The sequence below is a fragment of the Setaria italica genome, chromosome IV, assembly GCF_000263155.2.
Source record: "Setaria italica strain Yugu1 chromosome IV, Setaria_italica_v2.0, whole genome shotgun sequence".
NCBI classification, from domain to species: domain Eukaryota; kingdom Viridiplantae; phylum Streptophyta; class Magnoliopsida; order Poales; family Poaceae; genus Setaria; species Setaria italica.
The window spans coordinates 39,360,272-39,382,955 of NC_028453.1; the positions used below are offsets into that span (position 1 = coordinate 39,360,272).

General features: G+C 49.3%; 3 protein-coding genes across 3 annotated transcripts; 2 read left to right on the plus strand and 1 right to left on the minus strand.

Moving 5' to 3' along the window:
- Positions 1-863: 863 nt before the first annotated feature.
- Positions 864-5,419, minus strand: LOC101781084 (MADS-box transcription factor 16). The gene is made up of 7 exons (XM_004966367.2): positions 4,966-5,419; positions 4,785-4,851; positions 4,582-4,643; positions 4,360-4,459; positions 3,839-3,880; positions 1,516-1,560; positions 864-1,344 (listed from the first exon to the last, which is right to left on the minus strand). The coding sequence occupies exons 1-7, from the start codon at positions 5,151-5,153 to the stop codon at positions 1,159-1,161; spliced, it is 690 nt and encodes a 229-aa protein (XP_004966424.1). The 5' UTR covers positions 5,154-5,419; the 3' UTR covers positions 864-1,158.
- A 3,112-nt stretch (positions 5,420-8,531) lies between these two features.
- On the plus strand, positions 8,532-11,590 carry LOC101779877 (probable methyltransferase PMT27). The gene is made up of 7 exons (XM_022826209.1): positions 8,532-9,360; positions 9,461-9,610; positions 9,689-9,959; positions 10,044-10,154; positions 10,245-10,692; positions 10,794-10,988; positions 11,098-11,590. The coding sequence occupies exons 1-7, from the start codon at positions 8,629-8,631 to the stop codon at positions 11,312-11,314; spliced, it is 2,124 nt and encodes a 707-aa protein (XP_022681944.1). The 5' UTR covers positions 8,532-8,628; the 3' UTR covers positions 11,315-11,590.
- Positions 11,591-17,458: 5,868 nt separating this feature from the next.
- LOC101781482 (tRNA-dihydrouridine(16/17) synthase [NAD(P)(+)]-like) lies at positions 17,459-20,172 on the plus strand. Its single transcript, XM_004966368.3, has 3 exons — positions 17,459-17,935; positions 18,553-18,659; positions 19,120-20,172. Exons 1-3 carry the CDS (start codon positions 17,510-17,512, stop codon positions 19,859-19,861), a joined length of 1,275 nt encoding a protein of 424 aa, XP_004966425.1. The 5' UTR covers positions 17,459-17,509; the 3' UTR covers positions 19,862-20,172.
- Positions 20,173-22,684: the final 2,512 nt, after the last annotated feature.

A 22,684-nucleotide genomic window follows, 5' to 3' on the forward strand; every position in this document is an offset into this window, starting at 1 on the left:
AGATGTTGGGGTTCATGTGACGTCGTCTTTAAATTTGATTATCTCGGCCGGCAGGTCGGCCCGTGCACCTTTGTTGGGGCCCTTTTGCTGCAGAAAGTCCGGTCAGTTTGTACCTTTGAGCCCAAAGCCCAGTCCGTCCCATTCTCCTCTCGTCTTTTCGTTTTGGGAGCAGTCCTTTTAATTAATAACTATTATTACTCGAATAAACATTTTCTTGGACGCGGGCAATCAACTTGATGATGATTTCGGAACCGGTTTCGCATGATTAAGAAGCCAGCACATGGCAATGAAAGTAAAGCACACGGCGCCGAAAAGACACTGTTTGTCTCTCTTGCTTTGGGCTCCTTTCTCTCTCCATTTCTTTTTTGAACACAGTCCCTTTTTGGAACAACTAGTGGATTCCAAAGCAAAGCATGAGTAGGCCGACAAGTAGCATCGCATTCTCCTAGGGAGTAGGGTGAGTTTGACCAAAACTCGACATTCAGATGCAATGAAAACGAGTACTAATGCTTGAAATTATAAACACCACGGGGTAGTAAACAAAAAAGAAGGAAAGGAAGCATCCTTCTCAGAAAAAAAAAACAGAGAGGAACGAGATCACCAACAAAGGAAAAGGACGACAGAAATGATGGTATGCATTCGGGATGCAGGCCCAGCTAGTTAGGTCCCACGGAAGCCCAAAACTACGTTCATCGAGCGCCCTGGGCGCCCACGAACGACGACGGGCCGACGGATAGGCCGGTTGCCTTGCAGACAAAATTGCTGGGACCGGCGGTGCTGCTTCCGATTGATTTTTTTTTAAAAAAAATGGAATTTGTGACACTGATGATATTTATCGACATGTCAAACCGGGATCAAGAGCATGCAAGTCAATCCAACCATCATCATGCAGTAATACAGTAGCATTATATTTGCAAACAATGTAATCAACAGCACAAACATAGTGCCACGATACAATAATCATAGACGATCACAGACAGCAATGCATTACATGACAGTACTACGAAGAGAGCTAGCTGGTGCCGGACGGTACATGCTCTGCATTTATTCGTTACAATAATACCTGGACGATTACTCCGTGATGAACTTGCTTTGCATTGGGCGTGCAGCGACACCAGCTGCACGCGTGGCAAGCAGGCAACTGCTAGCTAGATCAGATCAGCCGAGGCGCAGGTCGTGGGAGCCGTAGGCCATGCCGTGCAGGTTGGGCTGGCTCGGCACCACGCGGAAGGCGTACATGTCCGCCGCCGATGCGCCGCCACCCAGCGTCGTCACCGACGAGCCCTCCCACCCGCCGGCGCCCGTGTTGTCCACGAACCCGAACGCCGGGTCCTCGCGCATGCCCTGCACGCGGCGCAAACGTCAGGATCATATGAAGCGGCGGAAAAAATTCCTGCTAGCAGATCGATCACAAACCGCAGCATCTGCGAGAGATTCTATAATTGTGGCACAAAATTAATTACTGCTAGTACAAAATAATTTGCTAGCGATCGAGTTGCTTAACCATGGACGTACCAGCTCCTGCTGCAGGTTCTTGTACGCCTCGTACGAGTGCTTCACCTGCAAACGCATATGCATGCACAGGATTAAAAAAAATTAGTTAAGCAATGGTCGTTCTGTATATAATCTTATACCAGATCTCTATCAAGTAGGAGTATAACAAAAATCGAAAATCATTGACGTCATATATGGTGTAGAGAATAAGCCTAATAAAGAGTAAACGTCATCACTGCTGGTACATTTTCAGTTTCTAGCTATTCCCTCCGTTCCAAATTATATGTCGTTTTAGCTTATTTAGATTCATAAATTTTATTATGCACTTAGATATACCCTATATCTAGATGCATAAATCTATGAACATAGAAAGTTCAAAACGATCTATAATTTGGAATGAAGGGAGTAGCAAAGAAGCAAGTACGTTTACAAGCAATAATGTGCAGTCGTTTAGACAACACTGTATGCCTAGCTAGCTCAATTCATGTGGAACAGCTCAGACAACACTCACTGTACTGTGCTCGATCGGTAGTATCCGGTAGTGTGGTGCTACTGTATGCATGGTCCCATGTATGTGTGTTCATGGTTCCTGAAATTTTTTTTGTGTATGTGTGTTCATCACCAATAAAATGCTCAACAAGAACAGTGGATCAACGTACACACATTATTGGTCCATCCATTATTCATGCATGTCCAATGACCAAATTAAAAGCATACACTTGTATATCTTGTTTAACTAAAAGCAAGGTTTTCAGGTAACAATAGCTTGTTTCTTAAAATGCTACTAGCACGTGAAAGCAAATATGACTAGGGAAATTATAAATTGATTATGGAGGTGCATAGCACGTACACATATATAGGCAAGGGTTCTAGGGTTAGGAGGAACCCTTGCCTATCCTACAAGAAAACCCTAGAGGGGGGGTGCTTAAGCTCAATTACATATTCTAACAGCATGAAATAAACAAATTAATGTTTCCACAAAGGGGAAAAAAACTCTGAAAAATATGTTACTGTAGCAATAATTGTTTTAACCGCATTATATGTTTAATTGTTTATTATGCTACATTTATAAAGAGAAGAGGAGCTATCTGCATATCTGAGATGGACAACATAAGTCCTTCACGTGGTGGGGATGGACTGGAGGTGGCTAGAGCTCGCGAGGTGAAATTGTGGGTGATTTGGAAATGATGAGCTGGATGCATGTTTCAGTCAACACACATGAATGGTCGTGTGGCACGGCTGTGTACTGAAAGACTACAAACATTCAGTAATCAAGCCAAAGTACCTCCACACTAATGGGTTCCATTTCCATACTCCTGCAAACCATAAAGCCTCCACTTTGGTCCTTATCTGTGGGTGTATCATGCTACGGTGCAACATCATAAAAATCAGTGTTTGACATGCTACTCCCCAAGATAGCCGGGGGACCAAATAAGCAACGATCTGCAGGCAGCGGTCTATAAGCTAGCAGGCTTAACGGGAGAAACACGCAGACGAATCCGTACGGAGGATGCCCCAACACTAGCGTCCTTTGCTTTCTGGTTCTCAATTCATTGTAGCTTCTAAAAGACAGAGACCAATGAGCCTATTGATTGTCGAATACAGCGTTGCACACCATGTGTACGAGTGCGTGCATGCGATCGAGCACATGAGATGGACCAAGATCTACTAGTGCTCTACAACGTGGAGCTACTTTGAGTAGAGCCTCGAATTAACATGGAGAAGGAGTTGAGTGTGGAAATGCACAGACATGCATGCTAATGTACACTGGGCAATAGCATGCAAGTTCCAGTTCGAGGCGTGGTGGTGTCTGTCAGATATTTGCTTTGATCACTACTTGAATAGTCAAATGTGCAGTACAAAGCTTTTGAAGGTGGTTGGGGTTAGTTGCATATACCAGCATGGTTTTCTTAGTCTTAAATAAGTATGAATAGCAGATGCACTAGTAGAAATTAAAGGTATACACAGGAAGAGGTGGCAAGCAAATTTAATTTATCAGTTTTGTATATCTTATTTAAGTTGCAAAAATAATGGATTTAACCGAAGAATACACCTATGTTTATATGAAAGAAAAGCTGAATAAACTAAAAAGAGAGAGAAATGACAAATTAAAACTTTGACCAATAATGACAAGACTGATTTGGAAACATTAGCATGTCGATTGGGCTAACTTAAGATACTGATCACAAGTGATGAAGGCAAAGGAGGTTATGCAGTGCAGTGATGGCAAATTGGGGGGCAACTAGCTCTTAAACTTGCCCAATTGACTTGGAATATGTATATGAGCAAATGGATGTGCAGTGTAATACTCAACGGAGCAAGAATGCTTGGATTTAAATCTTACCTTCTTCTTGTAGGTTTCAGTCTGTGTGGTGATCACATGATACTGCAAAATCAAATGAAAAAAAAAGATCAGAAAAGGAGATATAGAAGGTTAAAACATGAACATGCATGAGATGAAATTGTACACGGATTTTAAATTACAGTCAATTCTCTCCCAGCTTTTATTTTGAGAACAAGAACCAGTCCTTGTACACAAAAACAAATGTCACAGCAAAACGTTGCTGTTTAATTTTGATGTCAAAATAACGAATAGAACATAGATGCATGCATCCATAAGGATTAAGGAATGAACCAGGAGTATCATATTCTCCAAGTGTCATAAATCTTCTGTTAACTTCACACTCACGAAAAAAAAACGCACACAGATCTACCAATGAAAGACAATATTCACAAACAAATCAGGAAACGCAGATCTACAAAGGAGCACGAAATATGAACAGATCCAAAGAGGACATCATCAGTGTGCAGAAGAGGTAGATCTAGCTTGGAGAGATGAACCAAAAGGTTAGGGTTTGTACGTGCCTTCCTGTGGCGAACCTCCTTGAGAGCGGTGTCAACATTTTGCTCAAGACCGCGCAGCTCGTCGAACTCCAGACTGTCCAGATCTTCACCCATCCTTTGCCTGAACGCACAAATCAAGCATCAAAGTTAACCAAACTTTGCGAATTAATCCCCAATCTTCCTCAGAAATCCCCATGAAAAACCAAAGAGAGAGAGGAAAGAGGAAAGTGATCCCGTGCTGACCTAATCTCCGTGCGCAGGTTGCGATTGATGTCCTTGAGATGGCTCAGCGTGCGCTGCATATTCTGCAGAAGTCAAAACAATTAAAACACATGATTCTGTTTCAGATCTCATCATCTCATGGACAGATGAGGTGTAAAGCAGCGAGTAGGTAGTTTGCTGATGCAAAAAAGAGAGGGAAAGGAAAGACAAAAGGAGACAATCACCTCATACTGCTCGATCCATAGGCTGGTCCCGATGGCCTGCTGGTAGCGGTCAAAGATGGTCTTGATGCTGCAATCAGTCAATCAAACAATCAAGAACACAGCAGCCACCGACAGAAGAAGCTAAATTGAGCAGGTGGTGAAGAAGAAGAAGAAGAAGAAGAGAATCATGAGCACTGCTTACTCGGTTCCTGGGCTGCAGAACTCGTGGTACTTGCCGGTGGAGGAGAACATGATGATGGCGACCTCGGCGTCGCAGAGCACGGTGAGCTCCCGCGCCTTCTTCATGATCCCCGTGCGGCGCTTGGAGTAGGTGACCTGCCGGTTGGTCGCGTTCTCGATCCGCTTAATCTCGATCTTGCCGCGCCCCATCTTGTTGGGATTCTCGGCCAGCTTCTCAAGATGCTAGGCTATAGCTGCTGCTGCTGCAGGTCGTTCACGGGAGAGGAGAGCAGAGCTGTGGAGAAGAAATGGGGGGGAGAATGAAGGCAGAGGCAGCCGCGAGTGCGCTGTGATAAGGAGGAGGAGTTGGAGGCGGAGGAGGAAGGCGGAGGCGGTGAAGGACAAGGCGTGTGTGTGCAATTCGGGGAGGCAAAAGGACGAGCGGTGGAGCTGCGACGTGGACGGGGGCTGCCGAATCGGTGAAAAGCCTGGGCCGCCGTGCCCGCCCGTGCCGTGTGACCGCCCGCGCCCGCCCAGCCTCGTGACGCGCGCGCTCGCGCGGCGTGGGTGTAAGCGCCGGCTGGCCGGCCGGCCGGCCTCTCGGCTCGTTCCGATGGATCCACGTGCCATCATCATCGGTCGGTCGCGCGGTTCAGGGACCTTCCTGCCGGCTGCCGCGGCGTGGTGGCTTTTGGCACAACGGTTAGCACGGTTTGGGCTACCGGATCGTCATCGGGCTTTTCTTCCCTTTTCCTTTGCCGGCCTTTGCCGTCTGCTGCCCGGAGGTCTCAATTCTGAACCCTCAAGCTAGCGAGGTTGCCAGTAGGGACACAACGCAGAGCAAAAGGCAATCTCTCATTCTCACAGTTTAGAATTTGTTTTTCCCCCCTTGAAAGCCATACTCATACAATCAAATTTTCTAAAACCATAATCTAGAATCAGCTTTTCCAAAATCACGCTCTAGAAACAGCTTTTGGTGCCACAACCTAGAATCAGATTTTCTAAAGTCACAACTGACAATCCAGAATCAGTTTTTCTAAAGCCATGTCTAAAATCAGCTTCTTCAAAGCCACAACTCAAAATCAGCTTTTCTAAAGCCACTCTTTAGAATCGGTTTCTCCGCAATCACACCTTAGGATCACTTTTTCCAAAATCATCCTTTAGAATCGGTTTCTCCGCAACCACATTTTAGAATCAACTTTACCAAAAACCAAAGCTAAAACAAACATACCGCGACTAACTAAAACTAAAACTTGAGGCGACTAGTCTCCAGGGGTTAAAAAAAAGAAACTTGAGCTGAATAAGATTCTGTTTAACGGTCCTGTGCCTTTAGATCATTAAGGCATGCAAGATTTAGTGCATCATACACCACTCAACTACTTCACGTGCTCCTCCACAACCCCTATTTCCAACTTGACTTGACTAACCCTCTGCTCATGTACCAACTCTTATCATCTAAAGAGCCATGTTTCCATGTCATTTTTAAACATGTGAGGTTAGGGACAAAAGGTTACACTAGCTATCTACTCTCAAGTCTCAAGCAAGGTGGTTCTGTACTTCTGTACAGCTTAGGAAGAACTCCCATTGCCCATCAGTCAAACAGGAAAAAAAAAAGAGAAAAGGAGCAGCTACAATTAACCACCTGCAGGATGTAGCTCAGTAGCTCACATGACTGGTCATGTCCATCTAATTGCCTTTGGTACCTTCATCTACGGAAAACCATGGTGACCTAACCGTAGGTGAGAATCCAAGTTTTTGCAGGCTTAGAAATGGCTGCCGGCATGCCCTTTACGCGACCTGTAACTCTGTACTACTAAGCTGTAACCCGTTCTGATCGGACAGGACGAGATGGGCAGATGGCTTCCTGGTTGTTGGTTGGGGGGCATGCAGATGCAGTGCAGCGGCTCGGTCAATCATGCGGCCTGTGAGCAGAAGAGGAAATCCTTCGTGCGAACTTTCCAGTTCCAGGCATGAGTTATTGGTCTCATGGTGCCATTTTTGGATGCTTGGACGTGACGTGTCATTGCACTGACTACAGGAAAGAGGACCAACTTGCTTTTGTTTTTATTTATTCATTTGCTTTGTTTGAATTTCCCTTTAACATTTCTTTTGGTTTGCCCTCAATACTCAATGGACAGTGTATAGTGTTGCTCTTTTGCATGACTTTGACATGGTGCGGTTGGGAATGAATTACCTGGCAGGAAATTACAAATATAGTTTGCTCAATTGAACTTTAAATGTCTGCAAGCATGGTGCTTTCACGGCACTATGGTACCGGAAACTTTCAAGATTTTTTTTTTGTTTTGGATTTAAGTTCTAGTTTGGCACCTTGACTTGGCCTAGTAGGCCTAACTGTTCTTCTATATATCAACTATATAACTTTAATAAGTTATTTTTAATTTTTAAGATAGAGAATTTGTTAATGTGTTTTGCTATGTTGTGGCCATGACACGCCTAGGTATTTAAGATAGTTTCTTAGATATTTATCTCCCAAAATTCGGTATATACTACTAATGCTAGCCAGATTTAACATTTCCTAGCAACATTTTGGTTAGCAAATTGCAATCACAACTGTATTTTGGCCACTAGCTACATGTTGCATGGCGTTCATTCTGGTTTTTCTTTTCTAATAAAGAAATCAAAGAGACAGTGGCAGGATAGATCCCAGATAAAATGAAACACAAGGACAGAGGGAAAAGAAACACGGAGCAGACCATGGAAAGGCCAAAGTCTCAAAGAGCGAGAGGAAGGGGAGACGCTTGTCTCTCCCTCCATCCATCTCCCATGCACTGCCCCGCTTGTTAAGCAACGCGGCTCGTCGACGTCCCACCACTACCGCGCGCTGGCTCCACATGTCATCCCCACGCACGACCACCCCCGACGCGCGGGGATCACCCCATGTCCCCAAGATTACGCGTCACTCCGCCAAAAACAAACCCTGATCAACCACTAGCCCAAAGTTCCTCAAGATTAACTTTTCTTTGGTAACAGATCAACCGCGCGCGCGGGGCAGCGCAATCCCATCTGCTCTGCCTGCATGCGGGATCGGTCGTCCATGGCAGGGGGCTCCCGGGGCTCGCGCGCCGGCGGGAAGCGCGGTGGCGGCGCGGCGTCGTCGTCGTCCTCGGCGGCGGCGTCCGCGTGCGTCTACTACGCCACGACGGCGCTGCTCGTCGCGCTGTGCGTCGCGGGGGCCTACTTCCTCACGTCCACCTCCAGCGCGTCGTCGTCGTCGGCGGCGGCGGACGGGGACGCGGCGGCCGGCACGGTCACCGCGTACCGCCACACCACGCGGTCGTCGTTCGCGTACGAGGTGACCAGGGAGAGGGCCGCGCCGGCGCCGCCGCGCGGGGCGAGGGCGGACGGCGACGCGTCCTCCGGGAAGCCTCACCGAGGAGGAGTACAAGACGAAGAAAACCTCACCGAGGTGGAGCCCCAGCAGAAGAGCGCCGTCTCGGCGGCGGCCGTGCTGGACGACCCGCACGCCAAGCCGGACGATCAAGATCAGGAGCGCGGCTCCGACGAGGCGGGCATGGAGGAGGAGCACAGGATCTCCGCGGCGGCCATGGAGGACGTGAAGGGCGAGGACGGTGACACCGTGGCCGGCGGCGGCGAGGCGAACGCAGAGGACGCGGCGAAGGAGCAAGAGGCCGTGCTGGAAGAGAGTCGCGAGCCGCAGCTGGAGATGCCACACGAGCAGGCTCGGGCCGCCGCCGTCGAGGAGAAGAACTTGGACGGCGGCATCGAGGAGGAGAGCAACGCGGGGCAAAGGCAGCGGGAGGAGGAGCAGAGCGCGCTCGACGAGCAGGCCGCCGGCGGGGGCCTTCGCCGGGAAGCGCAGGAGGAGCCCCAGATCGACGGCGACGAACGAACGGGGGAGGAGAGCGAGCAGCGTCAGCCGGAGGAGGAGCGCGGCAATGAACATCCGCAGAACGAAGAGCAAGTGCACTCGTCGGTGTCGGACGCAAGCGGCGGCGAGGTTTTCCGTGACCAGAATGGGGACGGCGGCGACGGCGACAAGCCGGCAGTATCCGAGGACGCGGACGGCAATGCCAGCCAGGACGGCCGCAGCGTGGAGGACTCGCTCGTCGGCGAAGCCCGCACGGAGGAGCACAAGGCGTGGGCGACGCAGGCCGACCAGTCCCACCGGGAGAAAGACCGCCGCGACGAGAACGCCGGCAGCAGCAGCGAGAACGACGGCGGCGAGGAGCACGAGTGGCGGGTGTGCAACGTGAAGGCCGGCGCGGACTACATCCCGTGCCTGGACAACGAGAAGGCGATCAAGAAGCTCCGGCCGGAGAACTTCCGGCGGTACGAGCACCGGGAGCGGCACTGCCCTGACGAGGGCCCGACATGCCTCGTCCCGCTCCCCGGCGGATACCGCCGGCCCATCGAGTGGCCAAAGAGCCGAGACAGGGTACGCAGGTGGCGGTGAATTCTTCTCACGCTCATTGTTGCATGCCCAGCTTGCACTGCTAACTCGTGTGTCGTGTCATGGCGACGACGTGCACGTGCAGATATGGTACAGCAACGTGCCGCACACGAAGCTGGTGGAGGTGAAGGGTCACCAGAACTGGGTGAAGGTGAGCGGGCAGCACCTCACCTTCCCCGGCGGCGGCACGCAGTTCATCCATGGCGCCCTGCACTACATCGACTTCCTTCAGCAGGTAGGTGCTCAGCCAGCAACATTGATGTCGAACGATACGATCAGAGCTCATTCATTATTTGGTTTCATTGAGCTGCAGTCTGTGCGCGGCATCGCGTGGGGGAAGCACACCCGGGTGGTGCTCGACGTCGGCTGCGGCGTGGCGAGCTTCGGCGGCTACCTGTTCGAGCGCGACGTGGCGACCGTGTCGTTCGCGCCCAAGGACGAGCACGAGGCGCAGGTGCAGATGGCGCTCGAGCGCGGGATCCCGGCCATCTCCGCCGTCATGGGCTCCAAGCGCCTGCCGTTCCCCAGCAAGGCATTCGACCTCGTCCACTGCGCGCGGTGCCGCGTGCCATGGCACGCCGACGGTACGCCGTCGCCCCCTCCCACTCCGTTCTGATGAGATCATTGCCGACGATGCGACAACATTGTGTGACTGTGACTACGTGTAGGTGGCGCCCTCCTCCTGGAGCTGAACCGCGTCCTGCGCCCCGGCGGCTTCTTTGTCTGGTCGGCGACGCCGGTGTACCAGAAGCTGCCGGAGGACGTCGAGATCTGGAAAGGCACGTTTGCTCACCATGGACGTCCTTTGGTCGATCAGAGCCAGGCAGCTCATGACTAATGGGAAATTTCTTGCTCGCCTGTATATACAGCGATGACGTCTCTGACGAAATCCATGTGCTGGGAGCTGGCGGCGATCAAGAAGGACCGGCTCAACGGCATCGGCGCCGCCTTCTACCGCAAGCCGACGTCCAATGAGTGCTACGAGGGCAGGAGGCGGCAGCAGCCGCCGATGTGCAGCGACGACGACGACGCCAACGCGGCGTGGTACATCCGCCTCAACTCGTGCATGCACCGCGTGCCGACGGTCCCGTCGGAGCGCGGCGCGCGGTGGCCCGTCGAATGGCCGCGGCGGGTGCGGACGCCGCCGTACTGGCTCGACGCCGCGCGGGCCGGGGTGTACGGGAAGCCGGAGCCGGATGACTTCACGGTGGACTACGAGCACTGGCGCCGCGTCGTCGGCAGGTCCTACCTCAACGGCCTGGGCATCGATTGGTCCAGGGTCAGGAACGTCATGGACATGAGAGCCGCATATGGAGGGTAAATAGGAGAAACCCGTCAGCCGTCGCTCCAGCATTTCTTTTTCCATTGCCATTGGTGACGTGCTCTGACCGTGCTGACGGCATGGCTCTCTCTCTCAGGTTCGCAGCTGCGCTCCGGGAGAAGAAGGTGTGGGTGATGAACGTCGTGAACGTGGACGCGCCCGACACGCTGCCGATCATCTTCGAGCGCGGGCTGTTTGGCATCTACCATGACTGGTGCGAGTCCTTCAGCACCTACCCGAGAACCTACGACCTCCTGCACGCCGATCACCTCTTCTCCAAGATCAAAGAGAGGTCAGCCATCACAGCTCAGCTCAGTACACTGCTACTTACTACTCTGTTTCAGCAATTCCTGGTTCAGTCTTGCCAAATTTCTGGCTTGACGATCGTGTGCTTTGTTCAGGTGCGCGGTTCTGCCGGTGGTGGTCGAGGTGGACAGGGTGGTCAGGCCTGGGGGCGGCATCATTGTGCGCGATGAGGCCGGCGCCGTCGGCGAGGTGGAGAAGCTCCTGAGGTCGCTTCACTGGGACGTGCGGTTGACGTTCTCCAAGAACGACGAAGGGGTGCTCTACGCTGAGAAATCGGATTGGCGGCCGGAGCTGATCGAGGAGCCCTCATAAGATACCCCTTGACTGACCATTTCAGGATGGCAAGCAGTTCGTCTCCAACTCAAAGATAGTTAGGGCTCTTCCTTTCTCCTCTCTTAGTTTTGCAGATGTTACATACGAATAACACGTCCATCAGAAGCGAGTACGGAGTACATGGTTTTGCAATAGCATTGCAGTATGTTCATAATCACTGATAGAGAGTTTAGATTATTATTATAGCAAACCGAATGCTGATGGTAGTTACAGATTCCTACTTGTGTATCTTGGACGCCAAATGATATATGGAATATATGCTGAATTAAACATGTCTTGCATCTGGTAGAGCAGCCCAAACTGCTGCCTGGAAAAAAAACAACAGGTTGGTCTGGACATGAGTGCACCAACACAGCAAAATTCAATAGCAACTCCAAGGTATCAGAGACCGTATAATGATGTATGCAAGTTTTTTTTGAAACTTATGTATGCAAGTTTATGTATCAACTGTTACAACAATGAGCTGATCTCAAAAATAGTTCAATCAATAAGTAGTCTTCCAATCTATACTAACACTACTACAAGTTAAGTAGTTCCGATTTTTCATATATTCCATCGTTTCAAAAATTGGTGCCACAGATATCAAACTTGATGGGGAATTGTCAGGCATTGCTAGCAGCTAGCCCATTTGCTGTAGTCTGCACTCTGCAGTGCACTCTCTTTTCTGTAAAGCGGTACTCTTCCACCAAGTTCCTTAGCCTCATTACCATGTCATGCAACCATTCGAAGGTGAGTTTGTTCTGCTTATTGAGTTCCTCACCTCTGGATGCACCCTGAACCAGTCCCCCAACGTGTGACTCATTAGGCTTAGAAGCATCATCATGATTACAGTGACATTACAGTGACTCAACGACGAGGAGTGTGGGGACCGCGCCTTGCGCGTCCCAACTTAAGCATTACAGTGACATTACCTGGACTAGGATCCAGCACCAGCGTTAGCGGAATGATTATCAAAGTAAGAAGAAAAGAAAATAGATGGGATTATGCCAGTGTATCTTCAACTTTAAGGAGTAGCAGGCAACAATCAATATGCAGCGGAAAGATGAAAACTTGTCTCCCTAGATGACTTAGCAAAACAAGCAAGATTGAGTACTTTTGTTAGAAGTACTCAGCAAGTATCTTAACGTTGAAAAGTTAATGAAATGTAAGGTAGGCATGGAGGTTTGCTAAGTTGTAGCCAATACATTACACCATGATTACTTGGGAATAAAAAGATCTCTGCTCCACTGACTCCACTGATACATATACTTGGTTGTTGGGCTACATGGCATGCCAACACCCTCGTTGGACCGAGAGTTCTCGATGGTGATCATACCAGCACCCATGGTGAAGATGGAGTGGGGATGATGTATTGAAGGTAGCACATATGGGTGTGGATTTGTCGAGAGAAGAAAATCGGTTGGAATGTCCAAAGAAATGTTGATATGATCAAATATATGATGCTTGTAAGGCTCCACAACACAGTTCAAAGATTGCATGGCTGGTGTTATGGAAGCTGCAGTTAGCAATTCTGATGGAGTGAACGGCCCAGTCCAAGTAGAAAACATAGTCTGCTTTGCGGAGCGGCAGACCTCTCAAAGCATGTCATCCAAATGACCTGCAAAGAACAAATAATGAGCAATGTTGAGAATATGCAATGCATACTTGAACCTTTCTAGAAGTTTATGAAAAATACTAACTTTGCCATACATAAGGATAAGATCATGGCAAAGTAGGACGATTCTAGAAGATTAGAGTACGCATGAGCCATGGTTTCCATGGTAAGTTATGGAATACTCTATAAGCTAGATATTTGCATGGTTGGATAAGTATGAGGAAAATTCTAAAGTTAGATATTTGTGTAGAAAGAGTATGGTTAGGGGTGTTGATTTCTCAACAAGTTGTGATGGTCAACCATGCATGAATATCTTGATTAATGAGAAATACAAAAAAGATACAAAGTGCCAACCTGAATAACAACAACCTCGTAATCATCAACCACCTTAATTGCTAGAGCAATTTGGCAGAAAGTCTCAGACCAAAATGATATGAGCAATAAGTTAGCCTCTAAAATGAAAGAGAAAAATGGTATTTTGAACACCGTAAACAAAATTTTTCTATCAAAGTATGGGCAGCTGACTAATTTGATCCCAAGACAAAAATATTCTTTTCTAATAAAATAATTGATCAAGTGCATGCTTAATTAATTAATGATTGCTAACAATGGTCTAGTTTAGCATGGATCCAAAATAAACAATGCTAGAATTGTAGGATGCTATTACCACACCTTTTGTTCCCACACATAAATTAAGGAAGAAGGTGGCAATGTGGCTCAACGACGAGGAGTGTGGGGACCGCCCCTTGGGCGTCCCAACTTAAGCATTACAATGACATTACCTGGACTAGGATCCGGCACCAGCGTTAGCGGAATGATTATCAAAGTAAGAAGAAAAGAAAATAGATGGGATTATGCCAGTGTATCTTCAACTTTAAGGAGTAGCAGGCAACAATCAATATGCAGCGGAAAGATGAAAACTTATCTCCCTAGTAGACTTAGCAAAACAAGCAAGATTGAGTTACTTTGTTAGAAGTACTCAGCAAGTATCTTAACGTTGAAAAGTTAGTGAAATGTAAGGTAAAATAAGGATGGGTTAGGGTTATATGCAGCAGTTTAATTGTATGCAAAATGTGTAACACCGTTGGGGCTTTTTAAGGGAAAGTTGTTTAATTATTATAATGTTATTTTGGTCCTGGAGGGGGAAACAAAGCCTCCCTGCCATTTTCCATGTTTTAAAGGCATCGATTGTTAGGATCCTGCTTATCTCAAAAGTATGGGCATCTGCCCCCAATTCTCTACCTTATACAAAAGGTTATGACTAATCAAAGAGAGCTTTGACCATGTGAGTTCATGACCGAGAACCTCGGCTATTCAAATAGATTTAATAACTCTGCAGAGCCTGTACACTTTACCCATACGATTGGGTAGCCCATACCAAAGCCTTGGTGGTGCTACCCTACAAGACCCATACCCACTGGCGTCCATCTTTGGACGACATCCTCTACCTCCATCCAGGGACAACTCTGGGCCTAAACAGGGGTCATTCCACATCCACTCAGGGACACTATCCCGGGAAAGAAAGATACATCATAACATGGCATACAATGCCACCAGGCCCTACGGACCTCAACCAACAACCCGTGCTGGCCAGACCTGGAACTCTGCGAAGGTCCTGCTCTAGTCCATCCGTTGCCCCCGTGGCCCCTTGGGATGGTTTACTAACATTTTGGGGTACTCTTGGCCATGTGTACCTAGCATTTTTGCTCTGGTTGAGGGGCTGACAGGTGGGGCTAGGTCTGTGGGGTCAGCAAGGCATGTGCTATGGACCGGGATGGTGGACATGTGAACCAGGGCGAGATGGAGAGGGCAGCTCAGTGGACCGGGTGCACGGGGATGCGGGGTGCTGACTGGGCAGTGACGAGGCTGGTGGTGTGGCGTGTGTGTGAGGCCAACGTGTGGGGCCGGTGCCAGCATGGCCACCACGTGGGTGCCATGTCAGGGCGCCGCTTGGGTTAGGTGCCGGGGTGCGGTGGCGAGGCAGGGGAGCTTGTCGGAGCTCCCCACGCCAGCGGCTATAGGACGGGGTTGAGGGCATGTGCTAGGGTTTTTGAGCTCGGGTGGTTACGGCGAGGTAGGTGGGGTAGGTGTTAGAGCGGACTGAGATCCGTGTCGGTTGGGAGGGCTCACCGGAGCTCATGCGGCGGCGTGGCTAGGAGAGGAGTGCGGCTTGGCGGGGGTTCGAGATTGCGATAAGAGTGGGGGAAAATGATCAGGAGGATGAAGCGCAGGTGTTGGTGCAGTCGATCAAGCCGGTGGCCGACCAAGGTGACGCTGGAGGCTCATCGGAGTTGGGCATTATGGCGGCTAGAAGGGGAGGAGGGGCTGGTGAGGGCAGAGAGCTTGAATCGAGACTTGGGAAGCATAACGAGGCTACCTGGGGTGTCTTCGGGGGTAGCGCGGTGGCTGGAGCAGAGCGATGGCGTGTGGTGGCGGTAGGGTTGAGCGGCGGCGACGGGTGAGCGCTTAGCAGCCGGCAAGGCGGCGCTGCAACGCGGGGAAAAAGGTGGCTAGGGACAATGCGATAGCCTTGACTTTGACCCGACCCGACTCTAGGAGATAGAGTACGACAGCGGGTGGAGGTGGCGCTGCACCGTTTCCTAATTTCCGGCGACGGAGGAGAGGTGGTGGTGTGGAGAGGGGAAGGCCGGGGAGCTATTTATAGCCCTGGGGAGGCTCCAGCAGACGAGTTTAAGCTCCTGGATGAGCTCAGCTCGCGGATAAGGACGGGGGTGAGGAGATAAGGTCGAGCAGCTAGCCATGGTGGCAGCGTTTTGGCGCGCTGCCATGGCATACAGGCACGCGGGTCAGAGAGGTGAAGGAGGGCTCCCGGTGTCAGAGGAGTGGCCGGGGTGGTGGAGGGTAGTGTGGGACATGTGGCGCTCTCCTCGGCATCACGGGGGAAGGCCGAGGCAGGCAGATCAGCTCAGCGGCCGCCGCAACAGGGTCGGGGCGTCTCGCGTGCGGGTGCAGGTGGTCGAGGTTACGAGGGAGGGGGAGAGAATCCTGACAGAGGGAGTGGGCGAGGCGTGGCTGTGGCAGTGTGGCGCGCTCGTCGCAAAATAGGGAGGCGCATCCGGGCGGCAGCGGTATTGAGGGAGAAGGGGGGATGCACGGACGGTGCAAGGCAAAAGAGGGAGGGAGGGAGGAGGAAGACGACAACGTCGTCGGCGGGCTAGGCTGGGCCGGTTGGGCCGCAAGGCTTGCAGGCCTCGGCCTGCTTAGGCCGTGTGGAGGAGGGAGGGAAAAGTGGAGGTGGACTGGGCCGGCTGGACCGAAGGAGGTGAAAGGGAGGTTGGTGACCCATTAAGGGTTTATTTGTTTGAAGAGGTTTTGATGTGGTTTAAGTTTAAATTTGAACTAGGTTCAAATTTGAATAGAGCTTTGGATTACTTCTAAATTCTAGAGCACTCATATACACAATCAAGTAATGTTTAAGCTTAGATAGATGTATTCTAAGAAATTTAATCACGAGGGGAGAAAAAAAGAATTAATGTTAAATGTGTTTTAGAAAATTTTAAAAGGCCCTAATTTTTAAATGTTTAAATTTGGGGACGTTACATGGAGCTCAAGTAACGTCACGACGCACACGAGCTACAACACCTTCCCAGGCTCGCAGCATCAAAGTCGTCTTTCTCTACTATTGCCACATCTTTTACTCCCTCACACAAAATAAGGAAGAAGGCGGCAATGTGGCTCGACAGCGAGGAGCTCAAGCAGTGTCGTCATGGTGCACACGAACCACATCACCTTTCTAGGCTCACAACATCGAAGTCATCATGCAGATGCAAAAGGACAATTTAGTATCATGTCAATATCATCAGAGCCGCCTACTAAATGCGTATGTAGTTAGGAAACAAATCATTAAGATTATGCAAATATATAAATCACTGACTTCATTCAAATTGATTGTATTTTAGCAAATTAACTACAGTGCTAGAATCAAATTGCAACCTCTAAATGTAATGTGTTTATCATTGTTTGCAATTTAATTCATGACAACTCTCAAACGAAACAAACCCAGATTAATGATCTGAACAATAAAATTTGATGTTGTCTCTCAATGTGGCTCAAAATTGTGTCTGATGATCACAAAACACCATGTTTTTGTTGCTCCTCTGATCCTCTCGTTGCGTTGAAGTTATTTCAGTTCTCAAGCATTTCGTTGCTTTGAAATTATTTCGGTTCTCAATGATAATGCACGTCATGGATCAGTAGTATGCCAAAAAAGCCTCGCTAACAATTTATGGGCCTTTTATGGCACGCCAGAAAGTATAAAATGCCTAGCTGTATGAATTTTCACTAACAATTTATGAGCCTTTTATGACATGATATAAAGAATAAAATGAATGGCTGTTATGAAAGCCTCACCAACAATTTATGGGCCTTCATACAATCTATGTGGGAAGTCCAGCTGGGCCAGAAAAGGCCCACTTAACATTTGTCCACTGCTTCCATCACTGATATATGAGCCCGTCATGTCATCTTAACCGGCCGGGACACGGCTCCCGAGAGAAAAATCCGAGACCCGACCCGGCGACCCAGCCCACATCTGAGGAATCGCCGCCGCACCCAACCGCATGCCACTGCGCCGACTCGCTCCGCACCTCCCGAGCCCGCGCCGCTTCCTCCGCTCCCTAAACCCTAGCCCCGCCATGTCGCCGGCCGCCGACGCCGCTCACCTAGCCACGGCGGCCGACCCCGACGAGGACCTCTGCTCCAGCGCCGCGGAATCAGCTGCCGCTGCGGCGGAGGAAGTCGCGCCGGCGCGGCCCCTCCCGCGGCCTCCGGTCTCCGCGGAGGAGAGGATCGAGCGCGCGTGGTCGCACTGGAGGCGCCTGGGAGCCCCGCGGCTGATGGTGGCGCCGATGGTGGACAACTCCGAGCTTCCGTTCCGCATGCTGTGCCGCCGCTACGGCGCCGACGCGGCATACACGCCCATGCTCCACTCCCGCATCTTCTCCGAGAACGAGAAGTACAGGTCCATGGAGTTTACCACGTGCAAGGTAACTGACGCTTGACAGTTTCCAGTCCGACACCGTAACTACTGGGATGGAATTTAAGTTAAGGGTAGTGGTACATGCTTAGCTCGCTATTGCAATGCGAGCTGAAACAGTAATTGCTTTGGTGTAGAGACGAATATGATTAAGTAGTTCTGTAGTGATTTCAAAACACTTCCAGATTTGCAGTTTGATGGAATTTCGACTGTTACTTAGATTTCCCCAATTTATGTGGTAGCTGGGGGTGGGGCAGCCGATGTTTGAACCTGAGAAGGGAGGAATTGCTGTAATTTGTTATAATTGTTTGAACATTAGCCTTATTTGATGGTTAGTTTACTTGCCATTGCAGTACAAGCTGATACAATAATTGCTTTGGCGTAGAGACAAATAAGATTAGGCAGTTTTGCAGTTTGATTTTAAAAACTTCCAAAGTGGAAGGAGCCAATGTTTGAACATGATAAGCGAAGAATTGCTGTATTTGGTAACAATTGTTTGAACATGAGGGTTATTTGACAGTTATTTACATGATCAGGTGTATTCTCTTGTTATTCTACACAGTTATTTTTTGGTTATGAGTTGTATTTATCTTGCACGGGCCCTTACATTCCTTTAAACATATACAGGAGGACCGTCCACTTTTTGTTCAGTTTTGTGCAAATGACCCTGACATTTTGTTACAAGCTGCAAAGATGGTGGAACCATATTGCGACTATGTTGATATCAATTTCGGGTAATGCAAAATTTCCTTGTGCTGTTATACTGATTAATTTTCTTCATATTTACTTATCTTTTACCTTATTGTAATTGTAATTGACACCACTTTTGGAATGGCTCAAATAGTTTGCTGATATAAACTTCTTCTGAACATAGTCTCTGAGTAACCTTGTTAGTGGTACCTCAAGCGTGATATTAGAGATACACCCGTGATTCCAATGTGGAAAAGAATTAGCCACCATGCTAGGCCATGGTTTGTACACTGTGACTCCAAATCTGCTATGCTTTGAAGTTTAGTTCTAGTCACCTATGCTCCTAGCTCCTTTCTTAGCTTTGCTTAGAGCACTAACGATGAATCTTCCACAGTTAATTTCTATCTAGCATATACCAATTCATTTTCATCTTGCATATATTAGTATTACTTGAAAATATTATACCCATACCCTTCTGACTGACAGTAATGTATTGCCTTGCAGATGCCCGCAGCGTATTGCAAGACGGGGGAACTATGGAGCATTTCTCATGGACAACCTTCCCCTAGTAAAATCCCTTGTGCAGAATCTATCAGCTAACCTTCATGTTCCAGTCTCTGTTAAGATTCGCATATTTCCACGGTTGGAAGATACATTAGCCTATGCAAAGATGCTCGAGGAAGCTGGTGCTTCTCTTGTGGCTGTCCATGGTCGGACAAGAGATGAAAAGGATGGGAAGAAATTTCGAGCTGACTGGGATGCCATCAAGGCCGTCAAAGATGCTCTAAGAGTACCTGTTCTTGCAAATGGAAACATTCGCCATATGGAGGATGTTAACAACTGCCTGGAACATACTGGTGCTGATGGTGTGCTTTCAGCTGAAACTCTTTTAGAAAATCCAGCACTCTTTGCTGGTTTCAGAACAAAGGAATGGAAAGACGATGGCGATGAGAATGGAGATAGCGGCTTGGACCAGGCTGATCTAGTGATCGAATATTTGAAGCTGTGTGAGCAGTACCCTGTGCCGTGGAGAATGGTTCGATCTCATGTCCACAAGATGTTGGGGGACTGGTTCAGGGTGCATCCAGAGGTGAGGGAGGAACTCAACAAGCAGAACAAACTCACCTTCGAATGGCTGCATGACATGGTATTGAGGTTGAAGGAACTCGGTGGAAGAGTACCACTTTACAGAAAAGAGAGTGCACTGCAGACAACAGCGAATGGGGTAGCTGCTAGTAATGCCTGATAATTCCCCACCAATTTTGAGATCTGCAGCGCCAATTTTTGGGAAGATGGAATATATGAAAAGTCGGAAATATTTAACTTGTATTGGTATAGATTGGAAGAATGTCATTGTGGTCCAACACTCGGGCCATGACTGGAGCAAAATTCTGGTTGATTTTTACTATTTTAGTGGTTGCTCAATTAGTTTGTTTGAGCAGCTGCAAACGCATCACCTCATTGTTGTAACAGCTGATATATAAATTTGCATGCATCACTATACGGTCTCTGATACCTTGGATTTGCAATTGAATTTAGTTTTGTATGCTTTGTGGAGCTGTGTTGGTGTACTCATGTCCAGGCCAACCATTTGTTTTTGTGCTGCAATTTGAGCTGCCCTACCAGATGCAAGACATGTTTTAACTGAGCATATGTTTCATATAACCTTTGGCGCCCAAGATACGCAACTAGGAATAATCTGTAACTATCATCAGCGTTCGGTTTGCTATAATAATCTAAATTCTCTATCAGTGATTATGAACATGAATGCTATTGCAAAACCATGTACCCACTTCTTACGAGGGCTCCTCGATCAGCTCCGGCTGCCAATTTCTCAGCGTAGAGTTTCCCTTCGTCGTTCTTGGAGCGACCTCAGGAGCTTCTCCACCTCGCCGACGGCGCTGGCCTCATCGCGCACGATGATGCAGCCCCCAGGCCTCAAGCAGAACCGTGCATCTGTGTCACGAACCTGCTGTGCTGTGTCAGCTAGGAAGAGAAGCGCCAAGGATTCGCTGGAAGCTGTTATTGCAAAATGGAGATCAAGTTGTTGCTGAAGACTTGGGTCGGGAAGAGCTGAAGCATCCTGAGCAACAGCGGGCTGTCAAGGCTCAACTGTTCAGAGAGAACTCGATTTGACGGCGGCCTTCCTTGCCTCTGTGCGCATGGAGATCCAACCGCCGCTGGCCACTGAGCCGCCACGACGGACCGCTCCGGCGTCGACGCAGCGGTGCAGCAACAGGCTTGTGGCACAACCTCTGAACACGGCGGTCAGAGCGTCCAAGAAAGGGGAAATTCTCGCAATGAAGAAACTAGGAATCATAACACAAGATCAGGAAGCCTCCCAGATCACTGACAAGCAGTTCGACAAGTTCTTGGTGTCCACCATGCAGCCACACCATTTCGCTGCTCTTCGAGATATCTTCCCCGCTGCAAACGGCCTTTCTGATCAGGAGCTGTTACAGCTCACCGCTCAGGCGTCGGCCGCCCTCACTGCGTGACCGAGCCCGTTTGCTCCCTCTCTGTTGTAATCCTCCATGGACCAGCCTAATCACAACATTTTGGTTTGGAACGTTCGTGGGTTGAATGCTCGCTGCCGTAGAGACGCACTGCGAACGGTGGTAGGAGACTCAAACATAACAGTGGCGTGTCTCCAAGAGACCAAGCTGCAAGACGTCTCGCGTTTTCTTGTCTGCGAGATGCTTGGCCAGCGTTTCACAAGCTTCGCGCAGCCCCCGTCTACGGGTGCAAGTGGTGGCATCCTCGTCGCGTGTAGAGGCCCGGAGGTTTCATGCTACACCGTTCACACTGGCCGGTTTTCCATCACCGTGAACATCGCCCTGGGCACGTCAGATGATCAATGGAGTCTCACCACTGTGTACGGGCCACAGCTTGAAGCAGAGAAGCTTGAGTTCCTGGAGGAGCTACGATCGGTACACAGCCTAGTGACGCCGTTGTGGGTAAAAACAGGAGATTTCAATCTCATCCTAAACGCTACCGACAAGAACAACGAAAACCTGAACCGAAGGAACATTGGGCGTTTCAGAAGGCTGGTGGACGACTTGCAGTTGAAGGACATGTACCTGCATGTGCGCCGTTATACGTGGAGTAACGAGCGCGTGACCCTAACTATGGCCAAACTCGATAGAGTCCTCGTCTCTGTCGAATGGGAGATGATGTTCCCCGGTGCATTCCTGCAGGCGCTTTCCTCAGACATGTCGGATCACTGCCCTCTCCTCCTTGCAACGAACGCCTCCTTCAGCGCCAAACCTCGGTTTCATTTTGAAGCATGGTGGATCAAGCTGCGGGTTTATCTCGAGGCAATGCAACGGGGCTGGACGTGCCCACCCAGAGTGTCAGACCCTTTCACTGTTCTTGATCTCAAGCTTAGAAGCACGGCACGCGAGTTGCAGAGCTGGAGCCAACGTTCAGTTGGCCAAATCAAGTCGCAGCTGCTGCTGGCCAGAACTCTGGTTTCTTGGCTGGATAGAGCTCAGGAAGGGAGACAGCTCACCCTAGAGGAGGCAGGCCTAAGGAAGGAACTCAAATGTAAAATTCTCGGTTTATCTTCCCTTGAAAGGACAATGGCAAGACTGAGATCGCGAATGATTTACCTCAGAGACGGGGACGCTAATACAAAGCTGTTCCACATGCAGTGTGGCCACAGAGCCAAAAAGAAATTCATAGCTCAGTTGGAGCACAATGGTGTCCTAGCAGTTACTCAGGAGGAAAAAGAACTTGTGCTGTTCACATACTTCTCTGAAATCCTGGGCTCACGGGTGCAAAGAACAGACTTCATCAACCTGTCTGCATTGGGATTCCTAGCAGCAGACCTGCAGCATCTTGAAGTGCCATTCACTGAGACTGAGATTTGGAACACGGTAAAGATGATGCCCAACGAGAAAGCACCTGGGCCGGACGGGTTCATTTCTGAGTTCTACAAATCAGCTTGGCCTGTGGTTAAGAATGAAACAGTCGCGGGTTTCAATGCCTTCTACAGGTGTTCCTGTGCACAGTTACACAAACTGATTCAGATCTGTCATGGAAACATATGTAGCTTGACTTCGAGCAG

Bases quoted from the DNA above. Each gene is read 5' to 3' on its own strand.
- LOC101781084 (XM_004966367.2), bottom strand. From the start codon at position 5,153: ATGGGGCGCGGCAAGATCGAGATTAAGCGGATCGAGAACGCGACCAAC. The intron at 4,852-4,965 runs GTAAGCAGTGCT...GACTGATTGCAG, and splicing joins TTCTGCAGCCCAGGAACCGA to CATCAAGACCATCTTTGACC. The intron at 3,881-4,359 runs GCACGTACAAAC...TTGATTTTGCAG, and splicing joins AGGAGGTTCGCCACAGGAAG to TATCATGTGATCACCACACA.
- LOC101779877 (XM_022826209.1), top strand. From the start codon at position 8,629: ATGCCACACGAGCAGGCTCGGGCCGCCGCCGTCGAGGAGAAGAACTTG. The intron at 10,155-10,244 runs GCACGTTTGCTC...CTGTATATACAG, and splicing joins GGACGTCGAGATCTGGAAAG to CGATGACGTCTCTGACGAAA. The intron at 10,693-10,793 runs GTAAATAGGAGA...TCTCTCTCTCAG, and splicing joins ATGAGAGCCGCATATGGAGG to GTTCGCAGCTGCGCTCCGGG.
- LOC101781482 (XM_004966368.3), top strand. From the start codon at position 17,510: ATGCCACTGCGCCGACTCGCTCCGCACCTCCCGAGCCCGCGCCGCTTC. The intron at 17,936-18,552 runs GTAACTGACGCT...AAACATATACAG, and splicing joins TGGAGTTTACCACGTGCAAG to GAGGACCGTCCACTTTTTGT. The intron at 18,660-19,119 runs GTAATGCAAAAT...ATTGCCTTGCAG, and splicing joins TATGTTGATATCAATTTCGG to ATGCCCGCAGCGTATTGCAA.